Source organism: Portunus trituberculatus, chromosome 46 (assembly GCF_017591435.1).
Source record: "Portunus trituberculatus isolate SZX2019 chromosome 46, ASM1759143v1, whole genome shotgun sequence".
In the NCBI taxonomy this organism is placed as follows: domain Eukaryota; kingdom Metazoa; phylum Arthropoda; class Malacostraca; order Decapoda; family Portunidae; genus Portunus; species Portunus trituberculatus.
Window position 1 is genome coordinate 16345678 of NC_059300.1, and position 16976 is coordinate 16362653.

General features: G+C 41.3%; 1 protein-coding gene across 1 annotated transcript; it reads left to right on the top strand.

Annotated features, from left to right (window-relative positions):
* The first annotated feature begins 1554 nt into the window (after positions 1-1554).
* Positions 1555-12097, top strand: LOC123519729 (piggyBac transposable element-derived protein 3-like). The gene is made up of 3 exons (XM_045281234.1): positions 1555-1573; positions 10389-10631; positions 10905-12097. Exons 1-3 carry the CDS (start codon positions 1555-1557, stop codon positions 12095-12097), a joined length of 1455 nt encoding a protein of 484 aa, XP_045137169.1.
* The last annotated feature ends 4879 nt before the right edge of the window (positions 12098-16976 follow it).

Here is a 16976-nt window from a genome sequence, read left to right on the forward strand (position 1 = left end):
CTTCTGTACATTCTTTTAACATTCTGCCTGAGACTTCATCCGGTCCCATTACCTTCTCCTCATCTAATTCCGTCATCAACTCTTTTATTTCAAGCTTGGTTACTTTAATCTCTTTCATATAGACAGTCTCTCTATTACCCTGTGGTCTTTCAAATTTGGATTCCTTAGTAAAGACCTCCTAGAATTTACTATTTAACAGTTCTTCCATACTTTTTGGTGTGTTCTGTTGTTGTTGTTGTTGTTGTTGTTGTTGCTGCTGTTGTTTTTACCACTACACACACACACACACACACACACGGCCCGGTAGCTCAGTGGTTAGAGCGCTGGCTTCACAAGCCAGAGGACCGGGGTTCGATTCCCCGGCCGGGTGGAGATATTTGGGTGTGTCTCCTTTCACGTGTAGCCCCTGTTCACCTAGCAGTGAGTAGATACGGGATGTAAATCGAGGAGTTGTGACCTTGTTGTCCCGGTATGTGGTGTGTGCCTGGTCTCAGGCCTATCCGAAGATCGGAAATAATGAGCTCTGAGCTCGTTCCGTAGGGTAACGTCTGGCTGTCTCGTCAGAGACTGCAGCAGATCATACAGTGAATTTACACACACACACCCGGTAGCTCAGTGGTTAGAGAGCTGGCTTCATAAGCCAGAGGACCGGGGTTCGATTCCCCGGCCGGATGGAGATATTTGGGTGTGTCTCCTTTCACGTGTAGCCCCTGTTCACCTAGCAGTGAGTAGGTACGGGATGTAAATCGAGGAGTTGTGACCTTGTTGTCCCGGTGTGTGGTGTGTGCCTGGTCTCAGGCCTATCCGAAGATCGGAAATAATGAGCTCTGAGCTCGTTCCGTAGGGTAACGTCTGGCTGTCTCGTCAGAGACTGCAGCAGATCAAACAGTGAAACACGTAGTGTAGTGGTTAGCACGCTCGACTCACAATCGAGAGGCCCGGGTTCGAGTCCCGGTAAGCGGCGAGGCAAATGGGCAAGCCCCTTAATGTGTGGCCCCTGTTCACCTAGCAATAAATAGGTACGGGATGTAACTCGAGGGGTTGTGGCCTCGCTTTCCCGGTGTGTGTTGTGTGTTGATGTGGTCTCAGTCCTACCCGAAGATCGGTCTATGAGCTCTGAGCTCGCTCTGTAATGGGGAAGACTGGCTGTGTGACCAGCAGACGACCGAGGTGAATTACACACACACACACACACACACACACGCACACACACACACTTATAGAGGGTGCAAGAGAAATATAATTCATTTTTGTAAATATACAAAACAGGAGTCAGGGAATATGTCCCAAAATATAGTCCTAAAGAAAAAGGAAAGAAAGACTGGTTTAACGCAAAGTGTGCTAGGACAAAGGAGAAAAGAAATGCAGCATGGAAAAGGTGAAGGAAAAATAGAAATCCAGAAAATAAGGAAAACTTCAGAGCAGCGAGAAATGAATATGCTAAGGTGAAGAAGGAAGAGGAAAGGAACTATGAAAAGGACATTGTCGAAAAATGTCAAAAATGGAAAATTAAGGCAAAAAGAAACAATAGAAAGGTTAAAAGGAGAGAACGGGATGGTAGAAGACCCCAAAAGTATGACAGAATTGTTAAATAGTAAATTTCAGGAGATCTTTACTAAGGAATCCAAATTCGAAAGACCACAGGGTAATAGAGAGGCCATCCATATGAAAGAGATTAAAGTAACCAAGCTTGAAATAAAAGAGTTGATGACGGAATTAGATGAAGAAAAAGCAATGGGACCGGATGAAGTCTCAGGCAGAATATTAAAAAAATGTAGGGAAGAACTAGCAAGTCCTATATACAACACCATAAAATGCTCAATAGAAAATGGAACAGTACCAGTAGAATGGAAAAGAGCTGAGGTGGTTCCCACATATAAGAAAGGAAGGAAGGAAGAACCTTTAACCCTTTGACGCCTGGCGGGATCTACGGTTCCCGGCTTATATTTATGGCCGTAGAATTTTTATGGTTGTATGCAAGGTGACGAAAGACCTGTGGGGATATTCAGTTCCCTCACAGTGACGGACTGGATTGCGAATCCAGCAACTTCAGCAACATCGTGGCGCACAATAACACAAGAAGAAGACCTTTTCTGGGAAGTGATCACGCCTCCATTTCTCCTCACTTTTAGACCCTCCTCTACTAATGCAATGGTGAGTTACATCGTGATACTTTGCCAGTTTTATCTTTAGCGTGTCAGGAACACACAGAATGTAAAAAACTATGCATATACATGTTAGCTTCTGTTCTGCAGTTGAAAACATAGATGGGTATCTCAATTCCCGACAGGAAGCCAGTTGTCATTTAGGGTAATATGTAGGATTTGAAACTGCGAAAGGATTATAAATTACGAACGTAGGAAATCGCGTATTGGTACCTAGTCTATTTTCATGTGTTTTGAGTAATAATTGAGAATGGTGAGTGGCAAAGAATCTTTTACCAGTGCCAAATTATTACCGGACAGTGCCAAAATGTTATCTAAGAATGATTGAATGTTTTTATGCTACTTTCTTCCCTTACCATTTTTTTTTTTTCCTTTGGATGGTGTTTCAGTATAGTTACCCATACATTGTGATATAGAAAACACGAGTAGGCTTCCTGTATCGTAAAAATAAATTATTTTATAGGGGTAACTCTTGTATTGAGTATGATACAACATGCAGTAGACATAGTACATTACTTAGCTATAAAATACATGTATAGCTTGCAGTGTGTGTGTGTGTGTGTGTGTGTGTGTGTGTGTGTGTGTGTGTGTGTGTGGTTGTATTCACCTAGTTGTAATTTTACAGGGCCTGGGTATCATACTCGTGTGGCCCCGTCTCCATATCTACACACATCCAACTTTCCTTTAAAACTATGCACACTCCTCGCTGACACCACCTCCTCACTCAAACCATTCCACACCTCCACACATCTTTATGGGAAACTATATTTTTACACATCCTTCAAGCATATTCCCTTGGCTATCTTTTTACTATGCGATCTTGTAGTTCTATTTAAGTTTTCCTCTCTCAACATCATTTGCTCATTATCCACTTCATCCAGTCCATTCAACAGTTTATAAACCTGTATTAAATCTTCTCTTTCTCTTCTTTGTTCCAAGGTAGGCAAATTCATTTCTTTTAATCTCTCCTCATAGGTCATTTCTGCCAATTCCGGAACCATTTTTGTTGCCATTCTCTGCAATCTCTCCAACTTCCTTATATGCTTCTTTTTATAAGGGGACCAAACCACTCCAGCATATTTCAACCTTGGTCTAATTTTTTTTTTTTTTTTTTTTTTTTTACATTACAAGGGCACTGGCCAAGGGCAAACACAGTGTTGAAAAAAAAAATCCCGCTGGTTGCCAGGCCCTGTTAAAAGAAAAGTAGAAAGAGAAACATAAAAATCTAAAAGGAGGGTCCAGTTAACGTAAGAGGTGTCTTGACACTCCTCTTTTGAAAGAGTTTAAGTCATAGGCAGGTGGAAATACAGACACAGGTAGAGAGTTCCAGAGTTTACCAGTGTAGGGAATGAAGGAGTGAAGATACTGGTTAACTCTTGCATTAGGAAGATGGACAGAATAGGGATGAGAAGAAGTAGAGAGTCTTGTGCAGCGAGGCCGCAGGAGGAGGGAAGGCATGCAGTTAGCAAGTTCAGAAGAGCAGACAGCATGAAAACAGCGGTAGAAGACAGATAAAGATGCAACATTGCGGCGGTGACTTAAAGAATCAAGACAGTCAGTTAGAGGAGAAGAGTTGATAAGACGAAAAGCTTTAGATTCCACCTTGTTTAGTAAAGCTGTGTGTGGATCCCCCAGACATGAGAGCCATACTCCATACACGGGCGGATAAGGCCCTTGTACAGAGCAAGCAGCTGGGAGGAGAGAAAATGGACGAAGACGCCATAGGACACCTAACTTCTTGGAAGCTGATTTAGCAAGAGTAGAGATGTGAAATTTCCAGTTTAGATTTTTAGTGAAGGATAGACCGAGTGTGTTTAATGTAGAGGAGAGGGAAGTTGAGTGTTATTGAAGAAGAGAGGATAGTTGTCTGGAAGGTTATGTCGAGTAGATAGTTGTAGAAATTGAGTTTTTGAGGCATTGAACAAAACCAGGTTTTCTCTGCCCCAATCAGAAACAAGTGAAAGATCAGAAGTTAGGCGTCCTATAGCATCTCGCCTTGAGTCATTTAATTGTTGTTGGGTTGGGCGTCTGTTGAACGCTGTTGAATAATGCAGGGTGGTATCATCAGCATAGGAGTGGATAGGGCATTGAGTCAGATTTAGGAGATCATTGATGAATAATAGAAAGAGAGTGGGTGATAGGACAGAACCCTGTGGAACACCACTGTTGATAGTTTTAGGGAAGAACAGTGACCGTCTACTACAGCAGCAATAGAACGATCGGAAAGGAAACTGGAGATGAAGGTACAGAGAGAAGGATAGAATCCGTAGGAGGGTAGTTTAGAAATTAAAGATTTGTGCCAGACTCTATCGAAGGCTTTCGATATGTCAAGGCCGACAGCAAAGGTTTCACCGAAGTCCCTAAAAGAGGATGACCAAGATTCAGTTAGGAAAGTAAGAAGATCACCAGTAGATCTGCCTTTACGGAAACCATACTGGCAATCAGAGAGAAGGTTGTGAGCTGATAGATGCCTCATTATCTTCCTATTAAGGATAGACTCAAAGGCTTTAGAAAGGCAGGAAATCAAAGCTATAGGGCGGTAGTTAGAAGGATTGGAGTGGTCACCTTTTTAGGGACAGGTTGAATGTGAGCAAACTTCCAGCAAGAAGGATAAATAGAAGTAGAGACACAGATGAAAGAGTTTGACCAGGCTGTGAGCGAGTTCAAGCACAGTTTTGAGAACAACAGGAGGGACTCCATCCGGACCGTAAGCCTTCCGAGAATCAAGGCCAGAGAGGGCCAGGAAAACGTCTTTATAAAGAATTTTAATTTTAGGGATGAAGTAGTCAGAGGGTGGAGGAGTAGGAGGAATATGCCCAGAATCATCCAAAGTTGAGTTGGTAGCAAAGGTTTGAGCGAAGAGTTCAGCTTTAGAAAAGAAGAGACAGCTGTAGAGCCATCTGGATGAAGTAAAGGAGGAAAGACGAAGAAGTAAAGTTGTTAGAGATATTATTGGCTAGATGCCAGAAATCTCGAGAGGAGTTAGAATTGGAAAGACTTTGACATTTTCTATTGATGAAAGAGTTTTAGTAAGTTGGAGAATAGATTTGGCATGATTACGGGCAGAAATATATAGGGCATGAGTTTCAGCAGTTGGATGGCTACGGAACCGTTTGTGAGCCGCCTCTCTATCATTGACAGCACGAGAACAAGCAGAGTTAAACCAAGGCTTTTTAGCTTTAGGGTTAGAGAAAGTATGAGGAATGTAGCTCCATGCCAGAGATAATCACCTCTGTTATGCGCTCGGCACAAAGAGAAGGATCTCTGACATGAAAACAATAATCATCCCAAGGGAAATCAGAATAGTACTGCCTTAGTTCCTCCCACTTAGCAGAGTTAAAATGCCAGAAGCACCTCCGCTTAGGCGGGTCCTGAGGCTGCACTGGAGTGATAGAACTGGTAACGGAAATTAGATTGTGGTCGGAGGAGCCCAACGGAGAGGAAAGTTTAACAGAGTAAGCAGAAGGGTTGGAGGTTAGGAAAAGATCAAGAATGTTGGGCGTGTCTCCAAGGCGGTCAGGAATACTAGGGAACTTCACTAGCTGCTCTAGGTCATGAAGGATAGCAAAGTTGAAGGTTTGTTCACCAGGTTGGTCAGTGAAAGAAGATGAAAGCCAAAGCTGGTGGTGAACATTGAAATCCCTAAAATGGAGATCTCAGCAAAAGGAAAGTGAGATAAGATGTGCTCCACCTTGGAAGTCAAATAGTCAAAGAATTTTACATAGTCAGAGGAGTTAGGTGAGAGGTATACAGCACAGATGAATTTAGTTAGAGAGTGACATTGAAGTCTTAGCCAGATGGTAGAAAATTCTGAAGATTCAAGATTGTGGGCACAGCATATTCCAATCTAATCTAATACTAATACTAATACTAATGAATTTCTTCATCATATCTTTATCCATATAATGGAAGGCTAATCCAATATTTTTTATCAAATTATACGTTTCTCCAAACATCTTATCAATATGAGCCTCAAACTGCCCATGGTCTTGTATTATCACTCCCAAATCCTTTTCCTTTTCCACCTTTTTCAGCACTACTTCTTCACCCATCTTATATGACCCTCTTGGCCGTCTTCCACTCTTCTTCATCTCCATCACATGACTTTTGCTCAGATTAAATTCCATTTGCCATCTCTTGCTCCACTCCCAAATCTTATCCAGGTCTGCCTGTAAAATTTCACAATCTTCTTCACTCTTCACACACCTACACAACTTCGCATCATCCGCAAACAAATTAATATAACTGTTTACTCCCTCTGGCATGTCATTAATATATACCAGGAAAAGTATTGGTGCCAGCACTGAGCCTTGTGGGACTCAACTCTCCACCACCAACCAGTCCGACTTTGCATCCCTTATTACCGTTCTCATCTCCTCCATCTCAAGTAGTTTTCCATCCACTTTAACACTTTTCCTTTCAGTCCTCCATAAATCTCTACTTTCCATAACAGTCTCATGTGAGGTACCTTGTCAAAAGCTTTCTTTAAATCCAAATATACACAGTCCATCCATCTCTCTCTCTCTTGTATTTTGTCAACCACTCTTGAATAAAAGCTCAGTAGATTTCTTACACATGACCTCCCTTTCCTAAAGCCAAATTGATGATCCGATAATAACTTATGATCCTCCAGGAACCGTATCCAATATTTCTTTATCACCCTCTCACAAATCTTACCGACCACACTTGTTAGAGACACAGGTCTATAGTTAAGAGGCTCTTCCTTACTGCCTCCCTTATAAATGGGCACCACTTCAGCTCTCTTCCACTCTACTGGTACTTCCCTGTTTCTAATGAACACCTTATAATATCATATAATGGATCAATCAATTCTTCTCTACACTCCTTCAATAATTTTCCTGAAACTTCATCTGGTCCCATCGCTTTATCATCTTTAAGTTCCTCCAACATTTTATATAACTCCTTTTAGGTATCTTAATGTCATCCATGTGCACATTTCCTTGTACATTCTGTGGCTTTACAAACATTGTTTCTTCAGTAAATACTTGCTGAAACCTATTATTTAGCAATTCCGCTATATTCTTAGGGTCATCTACTATCCCTTGCTCTCCTTTTAATCTTTCAATGGACTCTCTCTTTTAAGTTTACCATTTATGAACCTGTAAAACAATTTTGGATGTTCCTTACTCTTGTCTACAATATCTTTTCAAATTTTCTTTCTTCCTCCTCCTTACCCTCACATACTCTCATTTCTCGCCACTCTATAATTCTCCTTATTTAGTATATTCCTGCTCTTTTCCATCTTTTCCAAGCCACATCTCTCTTTTCCTTAGCCTTAACACAAGTTGCATTAAACCAATCCTTTCTTCCTTCCTCTCGGTTTATACTTTGGTACAAATTTCATAACTCCTTCTTTATAATATTTCATAAAAATCTCATATTTCTTTTGCACTTCTCTGATTTGTAACATCTCCTCCCAATCTAATTTTCTGAAATAATTTTTCAAACTTTCTGTGTCCATCTTTCTATAATTCAATCTACCACTCCTGTATGTCTCGTCCTTCCTTCGCTGTGTTGTTGCTATCTGCATTTCCATAACCACATGATCACTCTTTCCCAAAGGACACTTGTATTGTATATCTCCACATAGGTACACTTCTCTTGTTAACACCAAATCCAGTCTAGCTGGTTCATCATCTCCTCTATATCTAGTATTTTCCTTCACCCTCTGTTCCATCATATTTTCCATCATTAGATTAAGAAATCTCTCTCCCATGCTTCCTCTCCAACACCACTTACTAGATTTTCCCAATCCACCTCCTTACAATTAAAATCTCCTACTAGTATCACCTTTCTTTTTCCAGATAATACACTTTCCAAACTCTGTAAAGTATCCTTGATCATATTGTCGTATTCCTTAATGTCCAAGAATTTGTTTTAGGAGGTACATAGGTCACCATGATTATTAATTCTTTTCCATCACTTTTTATCCTTATGCTTATCACTTCTGCGTTGTTCTTCCCATACCAAACCTTATCCACATTTATTTCTTTCTTCGTCATAATCATAACTCCTCCTCCACCTTTACTCTCTATCCTTTCTCCATATATTATATTTATTATCCAAATTTATCTTTGTTTTTCATGCAATTTTGTCTCAGTCAAACACACTATATCAGGCTTCTCCACCATCATATAGTCTTGCAATTCCAATCTACTTGACAGTATCCCATCTATATTAGTATACATTACGGTCCACCCACTGCTCCTCTAGGGGTTCCTCCGTATTCCTTCTTTCCACATACCACTTTCTGACTCTCTCTCCTATAACTCTCCAAAAACTTTTCTCTTTCCTCCTCAGACCGCTCATCATTTTTCCTTCTCGCCTCTTCCACCAATTCCTTATATCTTCTCCTCTCTTCCTCATTTCTATTCTTTCTCACAAACACCTCTTTACAACCTTCTATCTCTCTTAACTTTGATGTTCTATATAGGATATCCTCCGCAGATTGTTGTGACTTCAGTACTACTTTAATCGGTCTGCTCACTCCTCCTTATACGGACCCAGTCTATGGATCTCTTCCACTTCTTCTTGTAGGTCTTTTTTCATCATCATTTAGATTTTTGAACAGATCTCTTACCGTTTTAATTCTTCCTTAATTCTCTTAGGCTTATATGTTATATTTTGTTCTTTCATCCCAAATATTAACACACTCTTCTTCTTTTCTGCTATTTCCTTATCAATGTTTCCTTATTCTTCATTACATTAACCAGTTCCTTGGACCTTTCTTTTTGTCTTCCTTCAACTGATCTTTAATTATTTCTTGTAATCCAACCATCTCTGCTTCCCTCGACTCAGTCCATTGTGTTTTCTTCAGTTCCCATTCCCTTTCAAACCTTTCATTCTGCTCACTAATCATTTCCTTAAAGTCATCTTTCTCCTTTACTACTCTATCCATTTTCTCCTCCAACCGTCTCTTGTATTTTTCAACCTCCACTCTCAAGTGCATTCTCATCCACCAATCGTTTTCATTTTCCTCCAGTCTCTTAACTCTTTCCTTCAAAGCCTTGCGAATTCTTTATTCTGCTCCTCCTCACTCCTCTGAACTTTTAATTCCTTCACCAACTCCTCAAATCTCTTCTCCAACATTACCAATCTACCTTGCAATGTTGCCCCTGTTGAAGATGGACTCATGCTTTGACTGGCCACTTTCGGCTTTGCTCCCTGGGCCTCATCAACATATTTTGAATTTGGTAATATATTTCTTACCGGTCTATCCATTTTTTCTTACTCTTCCTGGGAGCATGTGGGTGTGTGGTCACTGGGGGCCAGGCCTGGTAGCTACGTGTGTGTGGTGGGATGCGTTGGCGGCTGCTATGGCTGGCCTTTGTGTGGTTCCCGCTCTGTCGTTTGGAGTGTGGAGGTTCTCACACCTCCGATCACTCCCATGTACACGCCACCAGGTGTGTATTTACCTAATTTACCTAATTGTAACATACGGGAAAAGAGCTATGCTCGTGTTGTCCCGTCTCCATATCTATTAATGTCCAGCTTTTTCTTAAAATCATGAATATTCCTTGCGTTGACCACTTCCACGTCTAAACTATTCCATGCTTCCACCCTTCTATGAGGGAAGCTATATTTTTTCACATCTCTCCTATAAGTGGCCATTTTTAGTTTTTTCCCATGCCCTCTCGACATTCTTCCATTCCACATACACAGATCTTCCCTATCCATTTTTTCCATGCCAATCATCACTCTGTATATTGCTATCAGGTCTCCCCTTTCTCTTCTGTTTTCCAGGGTTGGAAGTTGCATTCTTTTCAGTCTGTCTTCATAAGTCAAATCTCTTAAGTCAGGCACCATTTTCGTTGCAGCCCTCTGTACTTTCTCTAGTTTCCTTATGTGTGGGTGTGTGTGTGTGCGTGTGCGTGTGTGGGTCTCTGGGTGTGGTTCCCGCTCTGTCGTTTGGAGTGTGGAGGTTCTCACACCTCCGATCACTCCCATGTACATGCCACCAGGTGTGTGTGTGTCTGTGGGTGTGGGTGTGTGTGTGTGCGTGTGTGTGTCTCTGGGTGTGGGTGTGGGTGTGCATGGGTCAGTATAGCCCACCGCCACAAATGTGTTCACCACCACCACCGCTGTGTGTGTGTGTGTGTGTGTGTGTGAGTAAAATTATTTGTATTTCAGACACCAACATGGCTGGAAGGCAACGACTAGATGAAAAGTAAATACTGGAGGTTTTAGAGGACCTTCCCTCAGATTATGACACAGACACAGAAGTAGAAGAGGATGAAGACGGAGAATTTGTAGATGACCCTGACCAACCCAGGTCCATCTGTCTAACATCTGAGCCATATGCTACAGCTGATAGTGAAAGTGATGCAGCCCAATGCAAAGGAGGTGTGGCTACAAACCAGGAACACCCTGATCAGGAAGGATTGTCTACAAACACAAATGGTCAAGAACTCCCAACTTTCAGTGAAGAGGAGCTTCCTTCTACTAGTACCCAAGGCTATCAAGCAAGAAGATGGTGGAGAAAGAAATCAGAAGCATCTTAAAATGTACAATTTCAACCATATTCAAAGAATGAGAGTGTTTATTCCTCTGCCCTTCATGCCTTTCTAGAATTTTCAGTTGTTTACCAGTCAAACCTTTACAGTGTTCAAAAGGGCAAAGCAATAACTTTGACAGAAGATGAGCTTCATGTTTTTTTTGGAATCAACATAATGATGAGCTACCACAAACTGCCATATCTGCAAAATTTTTGGGCCACAGGAGAGGACCTGGGAGTTAGACCTATTCAGGAAGCAATGTCTTGTGACAGATTTTGCAAAATTCTTAGTAACCTACACCTGAATGACAACCAAAAGATGGACCCCAAGAAAAAGGACAAACTTTACAAACTAAGACCACTGGTTGAAAGCCTTAATAAAAAATTTGAAAATATCAGATCTCCTGGAGAGCATATCAGTGTTGATGAATCAATGATTCGCTTCAAAGGGAGATCCTCTTTGAAACAGTATAACCCCATGAAGCCCATCAAGAGGGGATATAAAGTGTGGTGTCTTGCTGATAACGCTGGCTATGTTTTCAAGTTTGATATATACACTGGAAAAGGAGAAAACAATGATCCTAACATGAGGAAAGAATTTGGATTAGGTGGAGAGGTAGTTCTCAAACTGACTGAACATCTCCATAACAAAAACCACAAACTTTTCTTTGATAATTACTTTACCTCTTTTCCCCTCCTGGAAGTCCTGCAGGGCTTCAAGATTCAAGCCTGTGGAACTGTGAGACAGACAAGAAAGGATTTCCTTATCCTGGCAGGTGACAAGGAACTAAAAAGAGGACAGTTTGATTATAGGTCCACACCCAATGGCCTAACTGTTTATAAATGGATGGACAAGAAAGCAGTACTCATGGCATCTAACTACCATGGAATTGAAGCCACAACTGTGAAGAGGACAGAAAAAGACGGAAAGAAGGCAATAGTCCCTTGCCCACAAGTAGTGAAGGACTATAATGACAACATGGGTGGTGTAGATAAGCATGATATGCTTCGACAACTTTATGGTATAAACAGGAAGAGCATGAAATGGTGGCACAGAATCTTTTGGGGTCTTCTAGATATGTGCATCGTCAATGCTTATGTTGTGTACAAGGAAAGTCATGGATCTCTTCCACTCCTAGACTTTCGAAGAGACCTAGCCCAAGGACTTCTAACATATTCAAAGGAACGTTCTTCTAGAGGAGCCCCCAAGCGTAGAAAAACTGACTACAGTATACCTCCATCTGTTAGGCTCAGCAACACTGGCATTCACTGGCCAAAATTCATAGGGAAAAAAGGAAGGTGTGAGGTATGCTCCAAGAAAGGGGTAGAATCACGCCCAATATCAATCTGTAGTCACTGCGGGATACATCTCTGTTGCAATGCAACAAAAAATTGCTTCTATGAATTTCACACCTAAGTACTTTATAAGTAAAAATTGCAATTGCTATTGGAGAACAAGGAAATTTTTTGATAATTAATTCATTTATTTATTTATGCACTTTTGTGGAGTAATATAATTATAGAATAAGGCCTCTGGCCTTATTCAGACCACATCAGGTATTCAAAGAGAACTATATTTCTGCTAAAAAAAATAAGGCTGGGCCCTGTTCTATAAGTTTTATTATCTACACAATCAGTTAGAGGAAGACAAATATGTATAGGAAATTATTATACATATTCAATAAAAATATAATAAATTACTTTAGGTTTATACATCAGTCAGCCAAAGAAGACAATAATTTGTGATAATGAAGTGCTGTGATAGGAGTTAATTACCAAAGATAATCACAAAATGTGTTACTAAAAGTTACTTTTTATTCATATGGTTCTTACATGAAAGGAAAATCATATTTATGTTAAGTGAAAATTACTTCCTTTTTTTTTTTACCTTCAAGAGCCTGACGGGACTCTGAGATCCCACCTCTGTATTTCTACATGAGAATTACATAATGATAATTTTGCAGAATAAGTAGTTTCTTTAGTTTCCTAAAAAGATTATATTTCCAGATGGGCATGAAAAAACAAAACTTTCATAATTTAGGTCTGAAAGGGAGACCGGTATCACTAACTAGTGTAATAGGCAAGATGTGTGAGAGTAATAAAGAAACAATGGATTGAGTTTCTTGAAGACAACAAATTATTATCAAATAGCCAATTTGGTTGGTCGGTCGTGTGTAACAAATTTACTGAGTTTCTATTCTATAGAATAGTTGATAGAGTACAAGAGAGAGAGAGGGATGGATTAACTATTTATTTGGATTTAAAAAAGGCATTTGATAAAGTGCCACAAGAAAGATTACTGTGGAAGTTAGAGGAGAAGGGTGGCTTAAAAGGAAGCACATTGAGATGGATGAAAAATTATTTGAGGGGGAGAGAATTGGATTGGATTGGATTTTTTGTTAGGCTCCGCAACATCTAAGGTCATTTGGCGCCACTACAATAATTTAGTTTAAACAAAATAGTAAAAAAACTAACTAAAAGCAATTAAAAACAATACAATTAAAAGTAGCTAAAAAACTAAAATTAAATAAAATTAAATAAAACATTAAAATACACATAATACAATAAAATAAAATTCACAGCTTGGGGAGAAGGCCAGCTTCCCCCAAGTACCTAAAAACATCATAGCCAGGAAACAGGCATGATGGTCCAAGGACCTTAGTGAGACAATACTCACCACTATCTCTACCGCGACACCGGTAGAGCTAGCGGTGTCGTAAATCAATAAAACTAGGTCACTCGACCAGCAGGTGCCACATGGTGAGCGGCAACAGGCAGTCATCACAGTAGGGTTGAAGGTCCCTGGTCATCAAATATCTTTGTGTAAGATACGTGTGGCCTATTCTTAGCCTCGCTAAGACAATCTGTATACGGCGCTCGCGGATATGGGTGTATGTCCAGTCAGGGAGGATGGAAGTGGTGATCTCTTCCATTTTCGAGGTGGCAATCCCCATTTGCCACCTCCTCTGTCATCTTGCAACAATTGCCAGACAAATGGACTGGAATACATCTCTAAACGGGACAGGGGCAGTGAATGGAGCGCGACTTGCTGCCTCTTTAGCAAGGCCATTCCCGGGAACACCAACGTGACCAGGGACCCAGCAGAACCCAACACGATATCCTCTTTTCGTAAGCAGATATAGCCACTCTAAAGCTGATAAAATCAATGAGTGAAGGGAAATAATAGAGGAGAGAGCAATAAGAGCACTGCGAGAATCACTGAAAATTGTAAAAGAAGAAACCGGGAGAGTGAAAATTATCTGTAAAGCAACAACTATGGCAGACAACTCCCCAGTAAAGACAGATGCCACTGCAGGAAGGCTGCCAGTCCGGTAGAAGGAGGGAAAAAACACACTAAACCCAACACCTGCATCGGACTTGGAACCATCAGTAAAGACAGGGATGGCTTCAGAACGGGTACAATAGTGTTCTAAAAACCATGTGCGGAACAGAGCAGGCGGGAGATCCTTCTTGCCATCCATGGCAGGAGGGCATAACGAGACAACAGGAAGCTGCCAATAACCAACTCAAGGGAGTCGGAAAGAGTAGACAGGAGTGGGGACGATAGATAAATCCGTCATGAGAGAGATGACTCGAAAACCAAAAGGTTTAAGGAGACTAGGTCGAGTTGCATATACTTGCGAACGTGAGTCCCGCAATATTGACACACAAGGGACAGAGTGAGGAAGACGATGAGTGCGAAACCAACATTGGAGCAGTGAAGACTGGCGCCGGAGGTCGAGAGGCCAGAAACCAGCATCCACTAGTAGGCTAGGAATTGGAGATGTCCGAAATGCACCCGTAGCCAAGCGGACCCCAGCATGATGCACAGAGTTCAGCACTCGTAGCCGTGCCTCTGTTGCAGAGGAGTAGATTTCACAACCGTATTCCAGCTTGGGAGGGATAAGTGTTCGGTGAAGAAGCAGCAGAGTGTCCCTGTCCGCACCCCAAGAAATGTGACTTAAAACCCGAAGAAGGGATAGTGCCGTCCTGCAAGACGCCTTAAGAGAACGGAAATGGGGAACCCAAGTAAGACGGTTGTCAAACACAAGGCCAAGATATCGAATTGCCTCCACACATGAGAGGCGTCTATTGGCTAAGTATAAATCAGGATCTGGGTGGACGCCACGGTTGCGACAGAAATGTATGGCTATGGTCTTCGAGGTGGAGAAACGAAAACCATTTACTGTATGTTGGCCCAACGAGACACCCTATTGATCGCAAGTTGGAGCTTGCGCTCAATCAGAGATATTCTAGCAGCCGAAAAAGAGATGCATAAGTCGTCCACATATAAGGAGCTGTGAACGCCATCCGATTGAGTATCTATAACACCAATTATGGCAACTGCGAATAGCGTAACACTAAGAATACTTCCCTGTGGGACACCATCATTTAGAGCACTAACCTCGGAGAGAACACTCCCCACTTGAACCCGTAAAAGACGTCTGGATAAAAACTGCTGAATAAAAATAGGAAGGTGGCCACGGAGGCCAAAATCAAACAAGGAACGTAAAATGCCATGACACCAAGCTGTGTCGTAGGCCTTCTCCAGGTAAAAAAATACGGTTACCTGGTGGTGGTGATTAGCGAAGGCCTCACAAATAGAGGACTCCAGGGATAAAAGAGCATCAGTAGTAGATCTCATCTTTCGGAAACCATACTGTACCGATGACAAGTAGTTCCCCCAGAATGACGTGCCTGGTTTGGGCTGAGAGGATGAGAGAGGTGAGAGTTGTCACGTTGTGATTCACATTTTCTGTGAAATTGACGTCCCAGTTGGTGGAGGCTAACTCTTCCTTGAGTCCCTCCAGTTAGCCTTTTCCCACAGCCAGATGGTGCATTGGTTGCCTTTCTCATTAGCAGGGTTGAGGCGGACTTCACAGAGCACTGCGAAGTAATCAGAGCTTCCAGCCCTGACCAGCTGGCAGCACTGCACGGAGTCTGCGGGGAGGTCAGTCAAGACAGGATCCAGAAAGGCACCGCGCATGTGCGTGATGAAGTTTACGTGGTTGGTGAGCTCGTGGACCGCTGTCAGCTCAGTGAAGGCACGTGTCATCAGGTGATGGTTCAAGTCTCCTACGATGATGGCATATTTCTCTCTCTCTCTCTCTCTCTCTCTCTCTCTGAACTTAAAAGACTAGTTTCAGATTTTTGTTTTTCTGATTTTACTGACACAGTAACAACATTTCTGCATTACTGACAGAAAAAAAAAACTCTCCTTAAAAGCTCTATAGTTGAAAAGACACGGGTTGTTATGGTGCTTTATGGTTCTGGTGACGGATTAACCTCTTCAGTACCATGACACTGTCATATTCATTCTGCCTACTATTTGGTAATTTTATACAGCTTCAGAAACTTGTGGGGATTAAAATAGTGAAGACTCTGGCCATTAATCTTCTGATCTCCATAGACCCATCATAATGTAAATAAAATGATCTAATCCTACATAAAACTTATGGTAAAAATGCGTCCCAGTACTGAAGAGGTTAACAACAATTCTGTATTATTGACTAGAAAATATTGTTTAAATAGCTCTAGTAGTGGCATGGGGAAAATGGAAATGATTCCATTAGGCGCCGCTACAGCTTAGGTCATATAGAACCGCTAGGATTAACGGAAGAACGCTACATCTACATCTCCCACCGGGCAACTAGGTCTGGCAGGGATTCGAACATGAGCCGCCTTAACTAACTACCGCCACCCAGCCCCCGTAGTGACAGGGAGTTTTAATAGCGTTTTTAATGGTTTTAGTGATAGAGAGTAACAAGCATGAATAAAAGGAGTTATTAAAACTTTCAAAATGTCTAGTTGAAGTGACACAAGTTTTCAATAATGTTTTTTATGCTTCTAGTGAAAGATTAACATTTCTTTATTAATAACAGAATAAACACTATTTAAGAGCTTACTTGAAGTGACGGGCTTTTAATAAGTGTTTTTATGGTTTTATTGACAGTAAACAAGATTACTGCTTTACTGATAAAAGAAAAACCTTAAAAGACTCTAATTGAAGCTGTAAGAGTTTTTAATGGCGCTTTTTTTCAGTTATAGAGACAGATTAACAAGATTACTGCATTAATGACAGGAAAATTAACTCTTTAAAAAGCTTTAGCTGAAGTTTAGTTGCATGTTACCTATATTTGCTTTTGGAACAACTGCTTATTGGTTAACAGACAAGAGACCAGTAGCTCCTTAGCCAGAGATGGATCGACACCAACAGGATAAACGGGTGATAAGTTATATGTGGAAAACTTTCGCGGCCTATTGACCATGTCTTGAACAACACGCTTCAAGGACAG